The sequence below is a fragment of the Cyphomyrmex costatus genome, unplaced genomic scaffold (assembly GCF_001594065.2).
Source record: "Cyphomyrmex costatus isolate MS0001 unplaced genomic scaffold, Ccosl1.0 scaffold30, whole genome shotgun sequence".
Taxonomy (NCBI): Eukaryota; Metazoa; Arthropoda; class Insecta; order Hymenoptera; family Formicidae; genus Cyphomyrmex; species Cyphomyrmex costatus.
The window spans coordinates 2,502,196-2,524,349 of NW_017277125.1; the positions used below are offsets into that span (position 1 = coordinate 2,502,196).

Here is a 22,154-nt window from a genome sequence, read left to right on the forward strand (position 1 = left end):
CCCCCCCCCCCCCCAATGTTTTACCATAAGAAATCCATTTTATATTTTTTACTGAAGTAACAAAAAAATCTGTTCCTTTTATTCTATTTTTGAGAGTAAAAAAGAAATCCCTCGAAAAAATTCAAGTTTTTTTTAGATAATAAACATCCTGACATGTAATAAAAATAAATATGAGAAATGCTTACAACAAAGGCAGTTTGTGCTGGCTGTTGGCTAGTTGTTATCACTTTTATCGGTTGTGTTGTAATTGCTACATTTGCCGGTATTGTTTGTAATACCCTTTGAAATGATTGCGTAGATTTCGGTGTTGCATTCAATGGTTGCTCAATTATAGGAGTTGTAGCTACAGTCGTAGCTTTTGCATTTGCTGTAATATAAGATTCTACATGATAGATAATATATTAGAAAGCGATCATTATAGATGTTGATTATCGTGAAGGAGATCGATCATGGTCATAAAGTGTGTACCATTTGTGTGTGAAAATATTTGGTATATATATATATAGATTTAGTATATAATTTATTCTTTTCTTCTTCATCCGTAAGGTCGATAAGATCGTTATTTTTTAGCTTCGGAGCTATAGGACGATTATTTATTTGACTTATTTTGCCATTTATGACAATAGTTTGCTGTGACTGCGGCTGCGGCTGTGGCTGCGGCTGCGATTGAATTTGCTGTTGCGGCTGCAAGTTTGTATTAATTAATAATTAAAAATTATAATTTATAAATGTTATGATTTGTGTTAACTGATAAATGTTAATAATTAAAATAAGTTTTATATTACTTACAGGAGTTAAGATTGGTTTCATATTTGCAGGCTGGTTAGACAACGTTAAAGATTGTTGGGGTTCCAAGGGTTTAGCAACAACTAAAGCCGCGGGTGTCACGGTTGAAATAAGAGGCGCTGTTTGGGCTGAACTCTGTGTCATTACAGGAGCAGGCATTGTCACTACAGGCCGGGGTGATCTTACTTTGATTCCACCACGTCTTGGGCTTGTTACAATATTATTTGTCTCAATAGAAGGTGAAGAATTATTGTTATTTACGATGTTTATTGCAGATTTAAGATTTGCAGTCTGCCGTAAGTTCTGTATTCCATGTTCCTACTCAAATAGAGCATTTAATCGCGATTAACATTATTTTAAGGAAATACCGTGGAAATCTAACATTAAAGTATATCTCTGTAATAAATAAATACCGTTATGAAGCTGACTTGCAAGCCTACGGATCTGTTTATCTTTATAGGGGCGACAGACTTATCGGGATTTGCACGACGGTCTTTCTCATTACGTTCCAGAACCAACTCAAAATCCTTTATTTGCTTCTTTAATTGTTCCATCTTTATACGTGTTATTTCCTGATACCTTTCTGATATGCGTGCTTGTTCTCTAAGCTGTCCAATTTCACTACGCATCGTAATCGTTTCGACGATCTTTTGAATCAAGAGTTCTTCCAGTTCCTTAAGCATTAAAGTAACATTAATCATAAAAGTAATATTTAGTAAGTTTTAATTTTCGTAATTAATATTAATTCGTAATTAAGATTTTTCGTAGATATAATAAATCATTAAAAATATTTTATTCTAATGTGAATATTTTATTACTTCCTGTGTAAGTTTTGGTAATTTTTCTTTAATATCCCTCCGGAAAAATTTCTCAACGAAAGCTAATTGTGAGACATCCTTCTTTTCCTCAGAATTGATATTCATTTTCGCTTTTTTAGCACCATTAAAAATCTCGCTTTCTGGACAATTACGTTTTATCGCTATTAAAGGTGGCACAGGTATATCCGGATTGAATTTATTATTTGCTATTATGGAGTGATCCGTATTATCGTTGGAATCGCTGTCGCTATTAAGATATTTTTTCCTGATTATCTCTTCTGTAGTCTTCCGCTTTTCACTCTCCTTTTCCTCTGTAATAAAAATATCTCAACATATTAAAAATTAGATAGCAAGAATAATATATAACAACATGACGAATAACTCATAATAAGATATTTTATGAACGACAACAAAACACACAGAATATGTACAGAAAAATTATTTATTTTAGAATATATATATATATATATACTTTTTATAATTGATAATTGACATAATTAAATAATTTTAAAATATTATCTCTAATATCTTTTTTCTCTCAAATATAATATATTTATCACATATTTTATATTAAAATGACTAGGTATAAATATCAGAATATTTTGTGCATAATATATCCTGAATAATTTTTGCGTCCAACCAAAAATTGCGTCTACAAATCATCCATAAGTTCACTTAGAAACCATAAAGTAACTGCATTTAATTGCGCAAAACTGTTAAGATTGTTATCAGATTGCTTTGTGTTTAATGTTTCCTTTTTTTTTAGTTTTACAGAAATTGATGAAATACCATTCTGTTTTTTATTAAATATTTCCTACCTTGTATTTCCTCGGCATGATCTTGTGTTCTATCAACTGTTTTTTTAATTCGTTTTCTTCTTGGAATAATAACAGTATTAACGTTTTTAATTCCATTATCGTTATCAGAATTATTCACATCGTTACGTGTTAATAAAACAGTTTGTTCTAATAAATTATTTACAGTTTCGTTTACAGATTTATTATTAGTATCACGGTCTTTGTTCGTTACTTCTGCATTATCTTTAATATTGGATAAATTATTTTGATTTTGTATCAACGAAATATTCATCACCTTATCTATGATTCTTGATATATTTGATGCATTTTTGCTTTCTGTTATATCCACAGGTTGTAAATTGTTATTTTTGCTTTTATGTGCAATAATGTCTTTATGAGATGATGAGTTATTATTATCATTAGAATTTTCAGTTTTTACTAAATCCACACAATCTGAAGTAACATTAGATTCGGCATATGAACATTTCAATGAATAATTATCATTTGTAATAGGTTTTTCTAGTATTTCATCTTTTAAATTATCATCATTACTGTTAGAAATAGTTGTAATCGTAGACAATTTTTCATCAGTATAGATCTTAATATTAGCAGAATCTGCAGATCTATTATTGTCTACATTGTCTAATTTATTTGGTTCACAGGTATTTTTTGCAATTATTTCTTTACCATCACTGGCTGTTTCTTTTAGATTTTCTTCATTATGAGTTGTTAGGCCCGCGTTTCGATGATTACCTGTTTGTATATGATTATTTATTACAGATAAATTATCATTTTTTAATGATATTGTTATATGTTGTTCAGATTCCGTACTTAAATACTCATTCTTTACATCCGTTATTTTTAAGTTTTTGCTAGATGTAAACATACACTTTTCACTAGATTTACTAACAGTCGTTCTGGTATTTTCCAAATTATGTGTATTATCTTGTATTGGTTCATTTTCAGATGCATATTCACCTAATGCTGATTTTTCTGGAATCTTGATTTCTGCAACAGATTTTGATAACATAATTGATTTCCCTTTCTACTTTCAATGCCTTTAAAATAAGGAACAATATAAAAAGTGACTACACAAATTAAATTTAAAAACTTGCACTAATATTCTTTTTATGAAAACTTGATTTGATAATTATTTATAACGTTGCCTTTCATAAAGACATTACCTGTGTTATGTATTTCCTGCGTTGGTTTTTCATCAATATCAGGCTTAGAAACTTTCTTCACAGTCTGCTGTACATCGGAAGATGTCTCTTCTACGATTGTACCTAAAATTTGTTGTTCTGAAACCAAAATATTAATATAGATGCGAACAAATGCAGTCATTTTAAGAAATAAAAAAAATTCTGTTTTATTTAATCATAGTTTAAAAAGCATAACTACTTTTTTTCCTTCCCCTCCCCTCTCTCTCTCTCTCTCTCTCTCTCTCTCTTTCTCTGGCACTTATATTTAATATTTCTAGATTTAACACTTTACAAATATTTTGAGATTTGAAAATTATTTTAAGTATAACTCCATTAAAATACAATGGAAAAATATATCAAGGTACCATGCAGAAATTATTTAGTAATAATATAATATGTATCAATCTAATTTTCACAAATAACAAATAGTTACGTACCACTTGTTCTACTCTGCGATTTTAATTTTGCTATATTTGTGTCGTTTACTATAGTATCTTGTTCAATTTCCTCATCGTCAGATAATCTTAAGCGTAGACTATCATCAGACAGTGTATCTTCATCGTCTCCTTCTTCTACACCATATAATAATTCTTCTTCCTTTTCCTTTGTCAGCTCATCAATATCAATTTTATTGACACTTGAGACTGTAGAACTAGATTCTGATTTGTCCACTATTCCAGTTTGTGTCTCCTCCATTATAAAATTGAAGACAGTAAAATGTTACTGTTTATCTTCACTATTAAATACTTTCAATCTATAATTAAATAGAAAACTACATAAGAAATGTATGTATAATATAGTATAATTTTATTTAATGTACTTAACATATATCTGTACTTATGGCATGTATCACTGTATCAACATATCCATGTATACAGTATACATACATAATGTATTGTCAGAGATACTGTTAACTCAATTACTATTAAATCAAAGGTACTTTAGAAAATTAACGAAAAAATTGGTACTCCACTAAACATATAATTTATAAATCTTTATTATCACAAAATTTTTACAATCATGAAACAACGCATTTATCCATATTCGTCTAAATTTGGTTCTTTCATGCTGCTAATAACATTTATGATGTATAATATTGACAATAGCATAATTTTTTCTTTAATATTATATCATAAATTATATATTTTTTTATGTCTGATAAATTATTTACATTAAAAATATTTGTTAAAGAACTCCTTTAGAAAATATATTTCAAAATCATATTTAATATTCCTAAAATAAAAATTATACGGGACAACACGTTTCATTTCACATATCCCAATTGACAGCGCCAATTTTGCGTATATATACATAACATCTGACAGTGATGCCGCGTCATCAACTCTGTTCGCGAAAGTATAGTCAACGAAAAAAGTATTTGGACTTATAGAGTCGGCATCATTATAGCTGAGGTCGTTGTTTGCGTCTCTTAAATAACCTCTCTATAAAATTGTTTCTATACCAAAACCAAACATAATAAATTAATAGGTACTGTAAAAATAGACAGGAATGAGAAGGGGAACGCGACAGATAATTCTGGATATCGATCATGTAGCTTTTTCTCTAAAGCAGAAACGTGGAAAATGAAAATTTTTATGTACACAGTAAGCAAAAAGTTAATCGAATATCGGCAGATTGGCTTTGATCAGAAATTTCAGTAGATTGACATCAACTATAGCCTGCTAACTCTCCTTCTATTTTGTCAACAGAACCTGTTCACATAATCGGATTGGCAACAGAAACCGAGCAGTATCTGCGCGCGCGGGCGCGGCGCAATCAGATGACAGACTGACAACAGAAACCGAGCAGGAGGTTAACCAGAGGTGCTTTCCATTTAGGCTGCGTTCGGAAGTATCACCCGAGTACCTCCGTGTATCGTCTTATTTTTGTTTAACATTAAATAAACAAGTTGGTGACACAAATTGACATGAATGTTATTTTATCTTTATTACTCATTGAATGTTATGAAAGATATAATAATGCTCGTATCGATTTGTCACCAAATGGAAAGCGCCTCGTGTAACTTTTTCCCCAGGGGCGTGTCCAGATCCCTACCCGGGTGGATACTTCCCTGGATGTCATATCATCCTTGTTTAACATTCAGTAAACAACAAGGATGTCTTGGGTAGTACTCGGGTAAGAACATAGCTCAGGGCGAAAACGTTAAGTGAAAATTTTTTGTATGTATATGTATACATAAAGTAGTCAAAAACCGATAATGCAGTAAATCACTTTTTTTTTTTAAACCTATCGACTTGAAGTACAGTCTACTGAAGCAAGTGCCGAGAAAACCTTTTATCTCTCAAAATCATTAAAGTTACTTTCTTCACTATCACTCCTCTACATGTACATACATACATAAAAATGTTCACTTTTGCATTCTAGAGAAAATGTTACATGATCGATACGCAGTTTTGAACGACGCTGGATTTCATTTGGTGACGCAGTCGATATTACTCTTTGACCGTTGAAAAAGATAGAACGATGATTGTGTTAACTCGTGACACTAATGTTCGTTTCTATCAATGTAGTTCAATTTTAATCTTGGCTTAACTAATTCTTCATCTTTTTCTAGTTTTAAGAATTAAAAAGTGATGAAAAGTAAATTGAACCGAAATTAAAGTTAATCTATATTGGTAGAAACGAGTATAAATGAAAAGCATCCATTGCAATATCTTTAGGATTAAACAAGTGAGAATACAGAGACGAATATTTTTTCGTCGGTATAAATTCACAGAATGAATTTTTTTTACTCGAAACTAAAGAAAAGAACCTTTCACTTAACATTGTTTAAGGTCAATCACATTCCAAAACGTCTTTTCCGAGGAAGATTTTACTCAATATATACTACGATATATGTTACGTATATTTTCGAGTAAAATTTTTCTCAGAGAGAAAAGGACGTTTTGGAATGTATTGATCCTAAAAAAATTAACTACGAAGATAAAACTACATGTCGAAATGACTTATGTTCGAAGTATTCTCTCCCTTTTCTTTCCTTTCCCCTCCATCTATTTTCCATACATATGATACGTTTAACTCATTTTCCGTCTTTTACAAGGACGTATGTCTCTTTTTTCGGGCCCAAACAGAATTTATCTGTTTCGGTATAACTCGGTTATGTTTGATTGAGCAATCGGTGCGTAGAGGTTACCCACTGAACGAAAACATTCTGACGTTTACTGTACCATGCATGCACGCGCGCGCGCAAGCGCGCTTTATTCTGGATCGATGCCCATCGTACACGAATCACACTATTTTGCTGACCATAACGACTGGCGCATGAATTTGACATGTCCTGATAAAAGGCATAAATCGAATGTGTGTACAAATTATCACGAAATTGTTCAGGAACATTGAACGGTATACAGTCAGGCCCCTGCCTAGAGGGCCAAGGGCCCTGACCTTATTGAGATGAAAGATGGCGGACTGAGGACAAGTATCTCTCACTGAAAGTTATACAGCGTGTTCCCTCAACAAACGTGAAAAGCGTACATTTGATGAAAGAATGGCTTTTATTCTCCGTGATCCTCGGCGTGATTTTGCGTTTGTAGTTCAGCATTTCTTTATTTTTTTTTAAATTCAAGTGAGAACTATTACAGCGAGTCATGCAATCTCAGACGGAAACGCACTTGCTGTGTAAAATCACTTTAAGGTGTGCGTCACCTTAAAAAGATCATGCCCCTTAAATAAAGCAGACTTGTTTTGCGTTGAAGAGTCGAGAACGCACAGAGGAGCTGTGGTTACAAAGAGAGTAGGTACGCTTTATTAGTGACGTTCGTTCAGCACAAACGAGACGCCACGAAGCGTACAGTGACACTTGGAGAACAGAACAGGTTTGCGGAACGTTGCGAATGAGCTGATGTCGTTATCTCTGCTCTCAGCATCGCTTCGTTCGTATTATCAAACGCGAGTTAAAGAAACCGCGCGAACTAGCTTCAACGTCATCGACAGATCTGCGCATCGAGCGTGAAGTACACTGCACTTAGGCCCCGAGTTTCTGTTCCGAAGATTGCCGAGTGTACACGAAGCGTCGAAAAATACGGGCAGAACTAGGCTTGTGACGTATACCGATTCGCTGCGCAATAAGGAAATCTTTATTTTAACGCACATATATATCGGCATTTATTTTTCAAAAAATTTTGCTGCTTCATTTACGTTTGTTTAGAACAGCTGCAAAAACATATATATCAATTCGTAATTCTAAATTAGATCTCTTTTTTGCTACTGGCACCAAATCCAAAAACATCTTTCTCGTTTCTAACAGCTGCATTTACACTATTTTATTCTATTCGAATTTTTCCTTTTCATATATCATATAATAAATTCTTATTTATATTCGAACATGTGCATACAAATGTCTTATCGATTTTATCACTTGGCCACGAGTAGCATATATTTACATAATTACTATTATACAATTCCATAATCTTAATTAGTTAAGTATATTGGGCCCAATTTATAATCACCTCCTTGACGATGTCCAACATTCGTATGAAATCTTTTAACCATTTGCATATAGAATCTTCGTCGCGGATTCGTTTTATTGAACGGTTGATGAATAGAACCCTTCTCTTTTGCTCGGCGCACCAATGGCAGAGTTCATGGTGGGGGAAATGATATGTGACTCTTCACTGCATTGTAGGACGATCGATTTTGGTCGGTTTGCTTCGATCTTAGAGCCAATACCTGGTCATTATATAGATTGTATAGTTTTGATCTTGAGAAATTAATTCACTCTTATTCCTCCAAGCAGGGATTCTGATCTAGAAAACGATTTCCAAGGTAAAACATCTTATAACTGGATCCTGGTAAAATGAGTTGATGATTGTCACGTATGATGTGTAGCTTATATCTAATGAACAAAATATGTCATAGACATCAGATTCAATAATGGATAATTCTTAAGCCATGTATCAAATAGATATAAAACTTGCACTCTTTAGTGTACAACTAGCAAAGCTTTAATATGTTTTGAAAATCCTTGAAAGTGTATCATGTTCAATCCTATCATTTTCAGAGTTAAAACTCTGTTGTTGAAATACTTTAATTATACAGAATTATTTTCATAATTCCATAATGGTGTAGAATATGAAATAAAAGTATATTATATAGATTTCCAAAATGGATAAGAAAAATATAAATTATATACATATTATATCTTTATTAAATAATAAAAATAATATGTTTTTTAGTATAAAGTTCAAAAATTCTTATAAACTTTGAAACACGGTACAGCGCAAAGATATTTGTCACACTCACGACAAATAAATAAGGTCCTTTTACGAATAGAATGTTTTAAACACCCTATATATGGTCTTTTGAGTAATTTAGAAGGAAAGAGATGATTAGTTAACTGATGTACTCGTTTTCCTGTGATAGGCAAGTGGAATGTTCGAAGAGACGCTATTAGCGTTATTTGTGTCATTCTTGTTTTACGTATGATAAACGATGAAGATAGAATGGTACAAAAAACGCTAATAACGTCTTCCCGAACGCACCTTAGATCGTCATGTTGAAACAAATGACGCGAATTTGTCCATGAAACAAAAAATTCTTTTTTAAAGAATTCTGAAATGGTTCAATAAGTTCAAATAAAACAAACTACCTATCTCACTCTAATATATTATATCAGTATATACACCAGCAAGCATAAACTCTGTAACTCTTAACGATAACGAAAGTTACATTAAGAATTAGAATAGGCCTACAGTTTATAACTTGAGGTAAAAAAAAACAGACCATACAGTTTCTTTCTTATCTCTTCCACCATTCCTCATTCATTTTTGAACATCACATATCTTAACTTTTTTTCCAGGGTTGGCAAGTAACGCGTTATATGTAACGTCGTTACCGTTACAAGTTACTTTTTTCGGTAACGAACAGGTAACGACACTAACGACGTTACATTTTCGGCGTAACGTTTATGGTAACGTAGTTTATGGCTACTTTTTTGGGGTAATGGTAACGATTTCATTAGTTACTTTTATCGTTACTTTATTTTTAGCCACGTAAAAGTTTTAGTCGTAACTAGAGCTATAGAAAAACAGATGCGACGTTAAAGGAATACATTGTATTCACAGTTTACACGTACAGGCTGCGTTCCGTTTTACGCATTATGCACATGAGGTATTATTTTATCTTTCTTTAATATTCGGTGGACAACAAGAATAAAGTGGTGATGTATCATACGCACTAAGCGTGAAACGGAACGCACCTTTAGGTTAACGGGGTTAACGTATAGCATGTAGACTGTAGTGATGAGACCAGCGAGATAACGTGAGATTCTACCTAATAAATATGAATATATATAATATTATATATTGTATGTATATAATTAATAATTATATATACCTATATATATACACACACACACACAAACACACATATACAAATACACGTTTTTAAGCTCTATTTCTCTACTAAAAAATAAAATTTTGATATCTTTTTTTATATTTATCAAAAAAATCTGCACATAATATTAAATTAATTTCAAGAAAAAAGTAACGATTTGTTATATTTTGAGTAACGATGACGGTAACGATTTAGTTTTGCAAATCAATAACGAGTAACGGGAACGAGTTAGTAGGGAGTTTTTGCTTCTTCTTCTTCTTTTAAATTTGGATGGCCCAGGTTCCGTAGTAAACGGATTTTCGTGGCCAGTCGTTTTGTATACGTATTATATCAAAAAATATAATACGTATACAAAACGAATTGTGAAAACAAAGAGGGTGATGTAATGCCCGCGAAAATGGCGTGGCCCGAACGAACACCGGGCGCCTGCGTCTACGACGTCGTCATTAACGCGCGTCAGGACGGACGACCGAGTCGAGCCACCCACGGACATCGATGTGGGTGTCAACGCACAGTTAAAGTCGGCAACACTTTCAAAAATATACAAAAAAGCACCCGATCCGAAACGCGTCCGCACCGGTCGGGTGATTCTTCAGAACTCTAGGGAGTTTTTGCAGTACCGTTTATCCCAGATACGGAGAACGCTAAAATCATGTTATCTTTTTCTTAATTAGGTGTGAAGAAAAAGATAACGTGACTTTAACGTTCACCGTATCTGGGATAAACAGTATTGCAAAAACTCCCCATTTTTTTAGGAAAAAGAACGGTATAACGGTAACCAATTATTTTTATGAAGTAACGTTGCCAACCTTGTGTTTTTCAAACGATAAAATAAAATAACAAACACTGATCACATTAAATTCACTTGAATCATTAAAAGCCGATATATCGGTTTCCCATCCTCTACAAGTTAGCCGTGTTTACATGTTCAGGCTTATCTTATTTCTGTCAAGCTGAAAGAAATAAGTCAACAAGCAAAGTGAATTTTTAAATTACATTTACGCAGCCCGATTTACACCAAAGTTAATATCGCAGCTGTTTACACGTTTTTTGTATGTCGATGATTTTCACCAAACGACTTTAAGTGTTTACACGGCATCTAATGTCAGTAATTATAACATTAGCTGTTATAACTTCGGCGTAAATTGGCCGTGTAAACGTAATTATTGAGCCTAATATCTATATCTTTTTTTCAGTAGATCATAGCCCAGATAGCCAAGTCTGTCAACATCACGTGTTACACATTATATGCTGCATATTATAGTCCAGTCAATCTAGCAGAATTTAGAAGGTAATACCAACAATTGTTAAAAGATTTACAAGTTTTGGATATATGTTGTAGAGTTCGGGGCCCTAATGAAAAATTTTAATCCAAATTTGCGACTAATTAGCAAAAAATTTAAAACTTGCGAGAAGATCGCTATTAAAGAATTTACTACTATGATTTACTATCAACTTAATTTCTGGCATAAAAATTCAGAATACTAAAGTGACTTTGATGTAAATTAGATGTAATAAAGTTTAAAAATATGTTCATATATCATAAATGTTTATATTTATTATACTAGAAGATTTGCGGATTATTGCCGTGTTGCCGTTCATTTTTAAAGCCAACGTTTCGTGAACTATGCCATGCTGTTCACTTCATCCGGGCAAAGGGTGCACTGATACTACAGTATCAGATAATATCCGTTAACTTCAAATGCGTCATTTATATTTATTTCGCTAACTTAAAAATATAAATTAATACATTTTATTATGTTAATCTATTAATCAAAAATAATCTTTTGCTGAATTTTTGCTACATTTTGCAATTAAGAGCCATTGTGACCAACTCCGATTAACTTTGATGGATGATTAGTCCATTGAAACTGACCAATCGCACTTGTCGTTAAATGAAATGACAAATGCGATTGTTCAATTTCAATAGCTCAACTAACCATCGATTAAAATACGGAATTCGATCGAAGCGACCTAAAGCCGTGATCAGACTATGCATTGGAGATTGAGATTGAGATTAAAATTAAGTTTAAGATTGAAGATTGCTCAACCACTATGGATTGTATTCAACAGCAGTTAAGATTGAGATTAGTGACAATGTCGGGATCACTACATAGCTAGAATCACAACATAATCAAAATTATTGAATACGCATTTAATTGCACTCACACATTTCAATTGTGCTATTTTTGTGTGTAGCATTATTGATCGAAAGAGATAATAGATAAATATAAAAGATAAAGATTAAGTTAAACAATGCTGCAGTTAATAAATAATGTGCGTTTAGATATGAAGAAGAAGAAGAAGATAATTGTTTCTTTACTCTTTTTAATAATCGCTGAGAAGCTGAACGAAAGAAGTATATTCATGAGGTTAGTCACGTGACTGAAATAGTGGAAGCTTATTGATTGAGATTAAAATTGAAGATTGAACAAAAAGACGGAATTCTAAATTTTAATCTACAACCTCAATTTTGGGCCTCAATTTTGACTCTGTTCTTATTGGTCAAGCTTCAGTCTTCAATCTCAATTTCAATCTCCAATGCATAATCTGATCACGGCTTAAGATTTGGTTTCATCAACTCCGATTAACTTCATCGGCCGATTAAATCAAAGGTTGTGTGTATCTTTACGCAAGCCATTGAGTTTTCTAGTACGATTATTGGATCTCAATAATCAAAATCGATTCTGAAAATAGGCTCAATCGACAAATTCCGCCCAAAATATATAATAAGTGTTTTTATTATTTTTCTACGAGCGGAGATATTATGGCGCAAAATCTGATTATGTAAAACTTTATCTTTTTCATCATCGTCGTGGAATGTAGAAGAAATTGAAATTTATTGCATATATATTGTCATGATTGAACACGGTGTAAGGTCAATCATGGCGCATAATGGCATAATTTTGACCAATCAGAGGCTGTACTATTTTGCGACTGATAATCCCCACCACTTTCAACTCCCTGCGCATCCGTCGGAATTCGGAATGGTTCACCTTTCTTAATATCATGATGATTGGAGATTCTGTTTACATTTTTTCTAATTTTTCCCTGTATATTTTTTCTAAATCTAAACTTCCTAATCTGTCCTCATATTTTCTGTTTATTTTCTTCTGTTTAGCCTTATACCAGTTCTGTGTCTCTCTCTTCTCTTTCTCTCTCTCACATTTTAATTTTTTCCTCCAGTCGCCTTTTCTCAACTTTAAAATTCACCATTATCTTTTCTTCCTTACACATGATTTTAAAATTCTTTTTAACTGTTCATAAATTTTTCTTTCTCTCCTATCTTTCTGCCACCTTCTCTCAGTCTTACTAGCACCTAATAATAATATTTTTCCATTATCCTTCTCCTCAAAAATTAATTTCTTTTGCCTATCTTCCCTTTACCCCACTTTCTTATCTATTCTTTCCGCATCTTTTGGCATTCTAACCTCTCTTTTTCTCTTACCTTTTATCTTCGGATACCTCGTCTTTCGCTTTACGTTCAATCCCTCCTTCACTTACTCTAGATAAGTTTTCAATATTCTCTAAAAAAATCGCTTTATCTACTCACTAATTGACTATTCTCTAATTAATCACACAATCTAAAAATCGCAGCTATTGCAGTCGTATCTACTTACACGTACGCCACCTAGTCTAACTAATATCGTTCATCATCATCCAACCAGAAGCGACCATGACTGAGACTGTCTCTGTTTTCAGGGATCAGAAGATAAATATATATCTTAGGTGTAGCTGTCCTGAGTCCTGAACACTTATCAATACTTTACAGTCTCTGAAACCTTATTGAATTTCTTTGTGTCCATGTCCATGCGTTTTGGCTCTGAAGCTTAAATTAGACAGGTCTGAGCTACAGAGCGAATTGAATAAGACATTCTATTTCGCACTTGTTTTTCCAAAAAATTGTTTTTAGCTTTAACCCATGTTTAACCCAATTAGCTCGTTTAACCCAAGTTTTTTTTAAAAAAGGCTCAGCCCACTAGGATTTATTAGGGTTTTTTTTTGGATTTTTTTGATAAAATTGATTATTTGATATTTTTCACGTAATACTTAGTTTACGTTGTATTTATCATTATCTATGTTATTTAATTACATAATCAAATAAAAACAATCATAAAAGAATTTTGTAAAAATTTTATGATATTATAATGACGAATTTTTCGAATATAAAAAAAAAAACTTCTGTAGTAAAGATAAAGAAAGAAACAATGCTACTACATATTGTAAATATGTGGTGGGGACTATCAGTCGCAAAATAGTACAACTATATTAACATTTGGATAATTTAAAACTTAAACAAATTTTTATTAAAAAAAAAATTTGGTGTTTGATAATGATCTTCAATAAAATTCCAATCAAAATCACATAAATTTCAGATTGTTTTAAGCGAGTAAAATCCAAAAAGACTTTCTGGGTTTTTTTGGGATGAGTAAAATTATGTCAATTTTGTCTTTAGCAAATTTTGCAAGCAATTTTTTCGATTACAAATAGAAATATCGCAGTTATATTATAAATTTTCTTAAAATTTTAACTATAATTTGATGGAATAGAAATTTCTAATAGATATCTCTACCATATCTTTTGCTGATCCTTGAACAAAATCGAAAAATCTGGTTCTTTTTTAGCAGTTTTTGTACCTTGATAAGAAAATAAGCTAAGCAAAATTTCATGGCAAAATATTTTCAGAAATTTTCAAAAATTCATACATCTATTTTAAACATAAATAAATATGTATTCAAAATTTTACATTTCTGTTATTAATGTTTTACTAATAAAAAAGTCATAAAATTTAATCTTGAAAATCGTTTTTTGAAGAGTTAATTGCTGATCAAAATTGTATACACTCAGCAATAAGGTTGCAACACTTTTTTCCGATGAGTTTAAGAATGCGTAACTAAGTTCAAAATGCGAATTTCTCTCATGTGCAATGAATATGATGTCTATACAATATGTAACATAATAAAATAAGATACGTAATATAATATGAAAAATAAATTAACTTACACTAACACGATGACACACGATTCACAGACAGACTCAACATAACCTCAACTCTTATCATTAAGCACTAAATTCCTTGTAAATTTAACATTATTCAAAAGACAGATAATAAAAAAATCTCTCTTTTTGTATAATTACGTACGAACAAGAATTCGCTACACAGTGTCTTTCGACAAATTTGTGAACATAATATAAACAATATAACATTAAATTTTGAAATATGTTTATAATAAGGCTCAATAAATTTAATAATAATAGGAAAAAGGACTACGAGCCACAAATTCGTTATTAACTAATATATGTTTATTAACTAATATACGTTTTGGAGGGACTATGTATAATATATTAGTTAATAACGAATTTGTGACTTATAGCCCTTTTTCCTATTATTAAATTTTGAAATAAGATAAAAATATTATCGAATGTTTCATATTAACTATGACAATAACAATTTGCTTTATTACAGCATAAAAAACCACAAGCGAAAATTTTGTAAATCATTCAAACAATTCTATTACAGTACAAGTTCAATATAAATACATATATATATGTGTGTGTGTGTGTATTTTATATATTTATATGCATATTTTATATTTTACATTTTTGAGATTTATTTTATGCGCAGTATTCTCTAGAAAGGGGACAACTTGGAACAAGCAGCGCCATCTCTTTTATCTTTACGACAAACACTAGACTACTTGACTACTATGTAGAGATGCCAGATCTAAATCATTATTTCACACCCAATCGGTGGAGGGACATACATAAACTAAAGGTTATTACACGTAAAAAAATTTTAATTGTAACTGTAAAGTCGTAAGCATATTGATTAATCATAGTCGAACGTTTAAAACGTAGACCATAATTTTAATCATAATTAGTTGAATTGTTTACGGCCTAACGATTACGATTAAATTTTTATACGTATGATGACCTTAAAAAAGAATCACGTATATGTGCCATATGTTACGTAGCTCTTTCTTTGTACGTATCCCCTCCACCCATTTGATGCTAGGGCAGCGCCGCGGTTCAGATTGGTTCAGATTTGGCATCTGACCATACTGCTACTCACTGCTACTACATATGTCGCTTTATCATCTATATCGCAACAATATTAAAATATGTGAAATTATCTTTAAATTTATAATATTTTATAATTGTAAAATCTGTTAAAAAGATAAAATCCTACGCTAATTAATTATATAATCAAATACATTATTAGTTTTTGATCTAACATGAGATACACTATAGATAATAGATACAAAAATATTTATTATTACTAAATACTTATAAAAAAAAAACTAGTAAAATGTCAAATTTATTCTGAATAGTCTCAAATGATACGAAACTTTTTCTATTTGAATATAATATTTAATATACAAATATAAGACTATAATAACCCGAAAAATATATATTGTGCGTTTGTAACCTTCATATTTTTATATGAATGCAATTATAATAACAGATCACACACACACACACACACACACACATCGAAAAATTTCAATAAAAATTATATACAGATTAAATAAAAAACATTTAAAACCTTAAAATTACGCGTATTTTAATCGATCACAATATAATATTTTGATTATGTATTACTGATAAACAATAAACTCGTAGAAAAAGAGGTCATTGAAGGTCATATACAGAATGTATTATTTGTACATCTCCATATAATATTTAAGATTAAAAAAAAAATTTCGATAAATATTTATTAAATTTCATGAAAATATTATATATCCGTATATTATTGATTTATGTAACACTACAGCTAGTACCATATACAACAAATAAATCATACTTCTGGCACAATAAAAAGTTCTATTATAACCTCAAATTAATAAAATAATTCAGTATATATCCTAGAAGAAACAACAACAAAATGGCGTATACGAGGTTATTTAAAATGGTGCCCTTGCTATATCAAAGCGTCTCTATAGCAACAGCAAATGTTTCTATGTATTCTAGATTGGGCCTTAAGGCCCATTTGTCATATTTGACAATGCATGGATTTTTGCACCATAAGTTATATGCTTCAGCCAATCCATGGTTAATTTATTTTAAAAAATTATATAAAGTTATAAGCCTTAAAATACATACTTTCTATCTCTCAAACGTCTTAAAATTTAACGGGATTAAGATAAATAAAGTAGTTTGAAATATAAATGGAGACAAAACTTTGATGAAACGTTTCATCCGCATAACGTTTCGGATCTCGCAACGATTGTTTGTCGTAAATCCAGGGGATTTTAGCTCTACATCAGAATATTATCAAGATAATAATTGATGAACTTACGTTATATTATCGTGTAGAAAGCTCTGGAACAGTGGAGTATTAATTTTTTGACACGTGGAAACAGGTTATATTTACGGTAAATATGCCAGAAACGGACTGCACTTCTGATGCTGACTATCGAATAACTGCAACATCGCAAGCTAAAAAGCGACTCTGGCAACGTTGCCGGTTCTCCCACTACCGCGCACCTAACATACATTAATATAGGAAATACAACAAAATTACAAGAAAATAAAAGCAATAGATGCATTCGAATAAAAGAAATTTGTTAAAAAATGATATATCAAAGTATAAGGGCATCGAAACGTGAATAAACGTGTATCCAAAAAGTTATCGACCTATATGTCGTTATATGTTACACACAATCACATGCGCATGCGCTGCTTAGGCATTCTCCGATCAACAGTTTTAGCCTAACTACAGGGACTATCTTTTCTTCCTTTCCTTTTATCGAAGAACTTATACACTCTTACGCAAATATTCCTTTTTTTCTGCTTTCTTTTAATATAATTGCACATGCACGAGATATTATCGAGTGACCGTTATCGCGAATCCGGTAAGTAAGGCAAATATATCACATACGTTACGATGACACACTATTATTACACTATTACCTAAATGTATCGTATACGTATGATTTACATATTTGTAAAATGACTATATTGATAATTGGATATCAATATAAAGAGATGCTTAGGATCATCTTACTACTTATATTGTTTTAAAACGATACAGCAATATTATGATTTAATCCTTTATGTACGGGAATCACCTTTGAGGCTGTTGCTCGAAACCATCTTGTTTGTCTATTTGTGCACGTAATATAATCGTCCTTTTATATTATTTATAATTTTTATAATATCTTTATTGAACAATTACTGAAATAATAAATAAAACAATATTTGAAATTCAATATCCAGTAGCACACGATATTTATAAAATATTTACTAAATATTTACATATTTATAAGATTTATTTTACATATTTTTGTGGTCTTAGATTGCATAAATCATAAATATTTATTGTAAATATGATAAAATATTTAATATTTCATAAAATAAATTATAAATATATATTTATCATAAATATTCTGTACTTAGGCAGCACAGAATAAGCAGAATAAGCATTTTTTATTTCATTATTACATAATTTTATGATGAATTATTTTGAAAAAATACAGATTTAATAATAATTAATTATTATATAATATTATATAGTAAAAATAAGCAATCAATAAACATCAAATAATATATAACATATATATATATACATATATATAGTATTCAATTTAGATGTATACTGTTTGTATATTATTTATACATGCTCTTGTTGGTACTCATTAAAATAATTTATTTAATATTATAAACACACACACACACACACACACACATATATATGTATGTATCTTCGGTATTTTTGATGTAGATTGTAAAATGTTATATACCTCCCATTTTAAGTATTATAATTTTTTAATTAATAAAAATATATTTATATTTACTTGTTATCGTTATACAGTGTCCAATAAGTAGAATGCTCCTAACATCGGCATAATACAACTTTAAGACGCTTTTAAAAATTCTTTAATATATTTCATAAAGAACTCTGAAAGAAATCTTAAAGTTGTTTTATACGTTAATTTGCTCGCTTATTCGACAATTTTTAGAAATTAATATCTTGTTTACCATTGCAAAAATCACAAAATGTGATACTCAGTAACTTTTTAACTCAGTTTAGTCCGCTCTATCTACACACGAGCGTTTTGTTAAGATTTACTTGACACCTGATCTTTATTATTTGACGCTTCGATTGAAAAACAAATTTATTACAATATTTTATTTATTTTTTGTGATAATTTTTTGTGAAATATATTAGTCTCATAACATAATGTATAGTGTGACACCGAATAGATATATGTACAATAGTGATCACGAAAAAGAACTTCCTACAGTTTTTTCCGTTATCTATATAAAATTATCTAGATAATCATCTAGATGAAGAAATGGCTTTATCTTATCTTTTTCTAGATTATTGAGAATATAGATTATCTTTATTTTATCTTAGATTAAAAAAATGTCTTTCAATTTATCTAAGATTGTAGAAGAGTATTGTAAGAAATTTCTATGTAAACAATTAATCTGCAGTAGCAGTAGTGATAAGGACTTTTTTCGTGATATATATAAAAAAATTAGGATTAGAGTTCGACACCAGTCATTCAAGCAACATTGAAGTATTTTTATATTTAAAGAATAAATCAAAACAATTAGAAAAAGAAAAAGGTAATAGTAATAATGTTGTATATAAGATTCCATGTGAGAACTGTAATGTGACTTATGTAGGACAGACAAAGAGGAAATTAAGTACTAGAGTAAATGAACATATATAAATAATAGAAAACTTGATGCATCTAGACATTCAGTTTTAACAAACCATGCATTAGAGTGCAATCATGTCTTTGACTGGAAGAATACGAAAATTATGGACTCCGAATCTAATTATAATAAGAGATTAATATCAGAGACATTACATATAAAAGAACAGTTAAATGGTATTAATTTGAAAAAGGATACTGAATCTCTCGATGACATATATGTTCATTTGCTTAAACGTGTTTCTGACGATGGATAGAAATGTAAACATGTGGGTGGGGTGGAGGGGGGGGGGTCTGGTTGACTGGATATGTATTGAATCTTTGTCACTAACGTGTAACCATCTGCACAGTTAGGACATATAGTGTGGTCGTAGTAATTTCGGATGTCTTAAGAGGAAATTGGTTTCATCTGTTAAGGGGTTTTTTACGGCTGATGAGGACTCTGTGAAGTCGAAACGTACCGTATATTAATGTTATCATTATAATAAATTTATAGATATATTTAACAACCATTATTGCTCAATTTATTCTTGACCTGGGAGGTTTATTGTTAATTTTAATTTTATTAACATAACATCTACTAATCAAATAAAACAATTTTACTATGTATGAATTTCAATTTATTTTTATTCTCAAGAATGGTTTATTCTATCTTTAAAAAAAATATGTATACAAAATAGATAATTTTTTAAATACGCAACTATGTGTTTTTTTTACACCATTTGATTTATCTCATTATTTTGTTCACAAAAGTATTAAGGTGCGATAATCAAAAAGTCAACAGTTTACGAGTTATTTAACATTTTGTGTCAATATGTATCAAAATAAAGTGTAAAATATCTCGAAAACTATTGGTTTTTTGGTATCTCTACCTTAATATTTTTATATGCAAAATAATTAGAGGAATCACGTTATCTAAAAAAAATGACATAATTCCATTTAAAAAGGTGGAGGTGACCTTCATATTTTTTTAGCGCCTCCACCAAAAAAACAATTATTGACATCACATTATGTGCCCCTCGAAACCAAGCAACTTTTGTTTGACTTTTGTTTTTCTTTTATTGGAAACTGACATATTCACCATGACATCTGGTGGTAGAAAAATTATTCTAAACCCTGCCATCACTGTGCGTATATCTGTGACCTGTATAATTAATTTCTGAAGTAAAGTTAAATTTTCGGAAAATGGAAGGAGCAACATTTTCACCGCGATCTAAAGTTAAACATCTTGAATATTGCTCGGTTTACGATTGTCGAAGCAACTCTAATAAAAATTTAACAGTGCGTTTTCATAATTTTCCGAAAGCTAATAAACATGTGGTGTACGTAAAAAATATTTTTGGAAACTTAGAAAAACGCGACAAAGTAAAAGCATGGATGCATGCTTTAAAAATACGAAATGTCACTCATAAAACAAGAGTGTGTTCACTACATTTTAAACGGGAGGATTATATATTCCCAGGTAAGTCAATATATTCAGTCATCAAAAGCAAAAGGTTATATGACACATTAACTTCTGCAAATGTGTTACATGATCGTTGAGACATAATTAATGTATTGTAATTAATTAATCCGGTAATTTCATGTGGAGATTGCTTCAAATGAGAAGTTTGTAAATATAAAGCTGTCAAGTTGATACAATCACTTCTCACATTTTCAATATTTTTTCCGATTTTAATAATAAGATTTACTTCAAGCACACGTTTTCCTTCTATAAAATTCCTGTGAGAAGGACTTGTTTTAGCATACGAATAAATTTGAAGTTTTTAATATATCACAATGTATTTTCCTATGTACCTGGGGGGTTATAGCCGCCATATTGGATTAGGACACGCCCCTATGTCAGTTCCCAATTGTCAAAAACAAGCGAGTTATTCAGGTGACTTGTTTTAAATGCCCCTCCCTGTATATTACACTAGACTGCTAACTTTGTCCCTTTAAATGTTGCCAATAGTATATACAACTTTTCGCACATGCGCAGAATAACGCCCGCGCATGCGCAGAATATCATATCTTATGTGCTCGTATATATATTTTTGTGCTTATGAAAAGGTTATATATAAGAGGGATAAAAGTTTTTTACGATTTTTTATACTACTTTTCATAAAATTTTAATATTTTATAAAAAGAATGCATAGAAATTAAATAATCCTATATACAGAAAGTTGTTTGACAGAGTTAATATTAATTTTTATTTCATCTCCTTTTTACTTTCATGTATATATTACAGATATAATAATATTTAAGAATATTATTTCCTTAGGAAATATTAAGAATAATATTTCCTCCGCCTTTATTTCTACAATTAAGTACTTTACAATGTCTCAGCATTTTTAAAACAATTATTATCGTAAGATGTATTGATATATATTGATCTACAGGGAATGGAAGTAACTCGTTACTTGTAACGAAGTTACAGTTACAAGTTACTTTTTTGGTAACTTTACTGGTAACTGCGTTACTTTCTTTTTTTGGTAACTGTAACGGTAACGAGTTACATTTTTTGGGTAACGGTAACGAAATTTACAG

General features: G+C 30.7%; 1 protein-coding gene across 4 annotated transcripts in view; it reads right to left on the reverse strand.

Moving 5' to 3' along the window:
• The window catches only part of wde (Fibronectin-III type domain-containing protein windei), a 25,045-nt gene that overhangs the window by 1,674 nt on the left and 1,217 nt on the right, over positions 1 to 22,154 (reverse strand). The window contains exons 1-10 of one of the 4 annotated variants that reach the window (XM_018541950.1): positions 17,258 to 17,358; positions 8,073 to 8,369; positions 4,041 to 4,357; positions 3,586 to 3,702; positions 2,423 to 3,409; positions 1,605 to 1,915; positions 1,200 to 1,460; positions 790 to 1,104; positions 519 to 684; positions 186 to 367 (exon numbers count right to left, since the gene is read on the reverse strand). In XM_018541950.1, the coding sequence (XP_018397452.1) occupies positions 186 to 367; positions 519 to 684; positions 790 to 1,104; positions 1,200 to 1,460; positions 1,605 to 1,915; positions 2,423 to 3,409; positions 3,586 to 3,702; positions 4,041 to 4,299 (2,598 nt within the window). In that variant the 5' untranslated portion in view covers positions 4,300 to 4,357; positions 8,073 to 8,369; positions 17,258 to 17,358. Of the gene's footprint in view, positions 1 to 185; positions 368 to 518; positions 685 to 789; positions 1,105 to 1,199; positions 1,461 to 1,604; positions 1,916 to 2,422; positions 3,410 to 3,585; positions 3,703 to 4,040; positions 4,358 to 7,098; positions 7,221 to 8,072; positions 8,370 to 13,405; positions 13,690 to 17,257; positions 17,359 to 22,154 lie in introns of those variants that run through there. The other 3 variants (XM_018541951.1, XM_018541952.1, XM_018541953.1) reach the window with 3 other exon arrangements.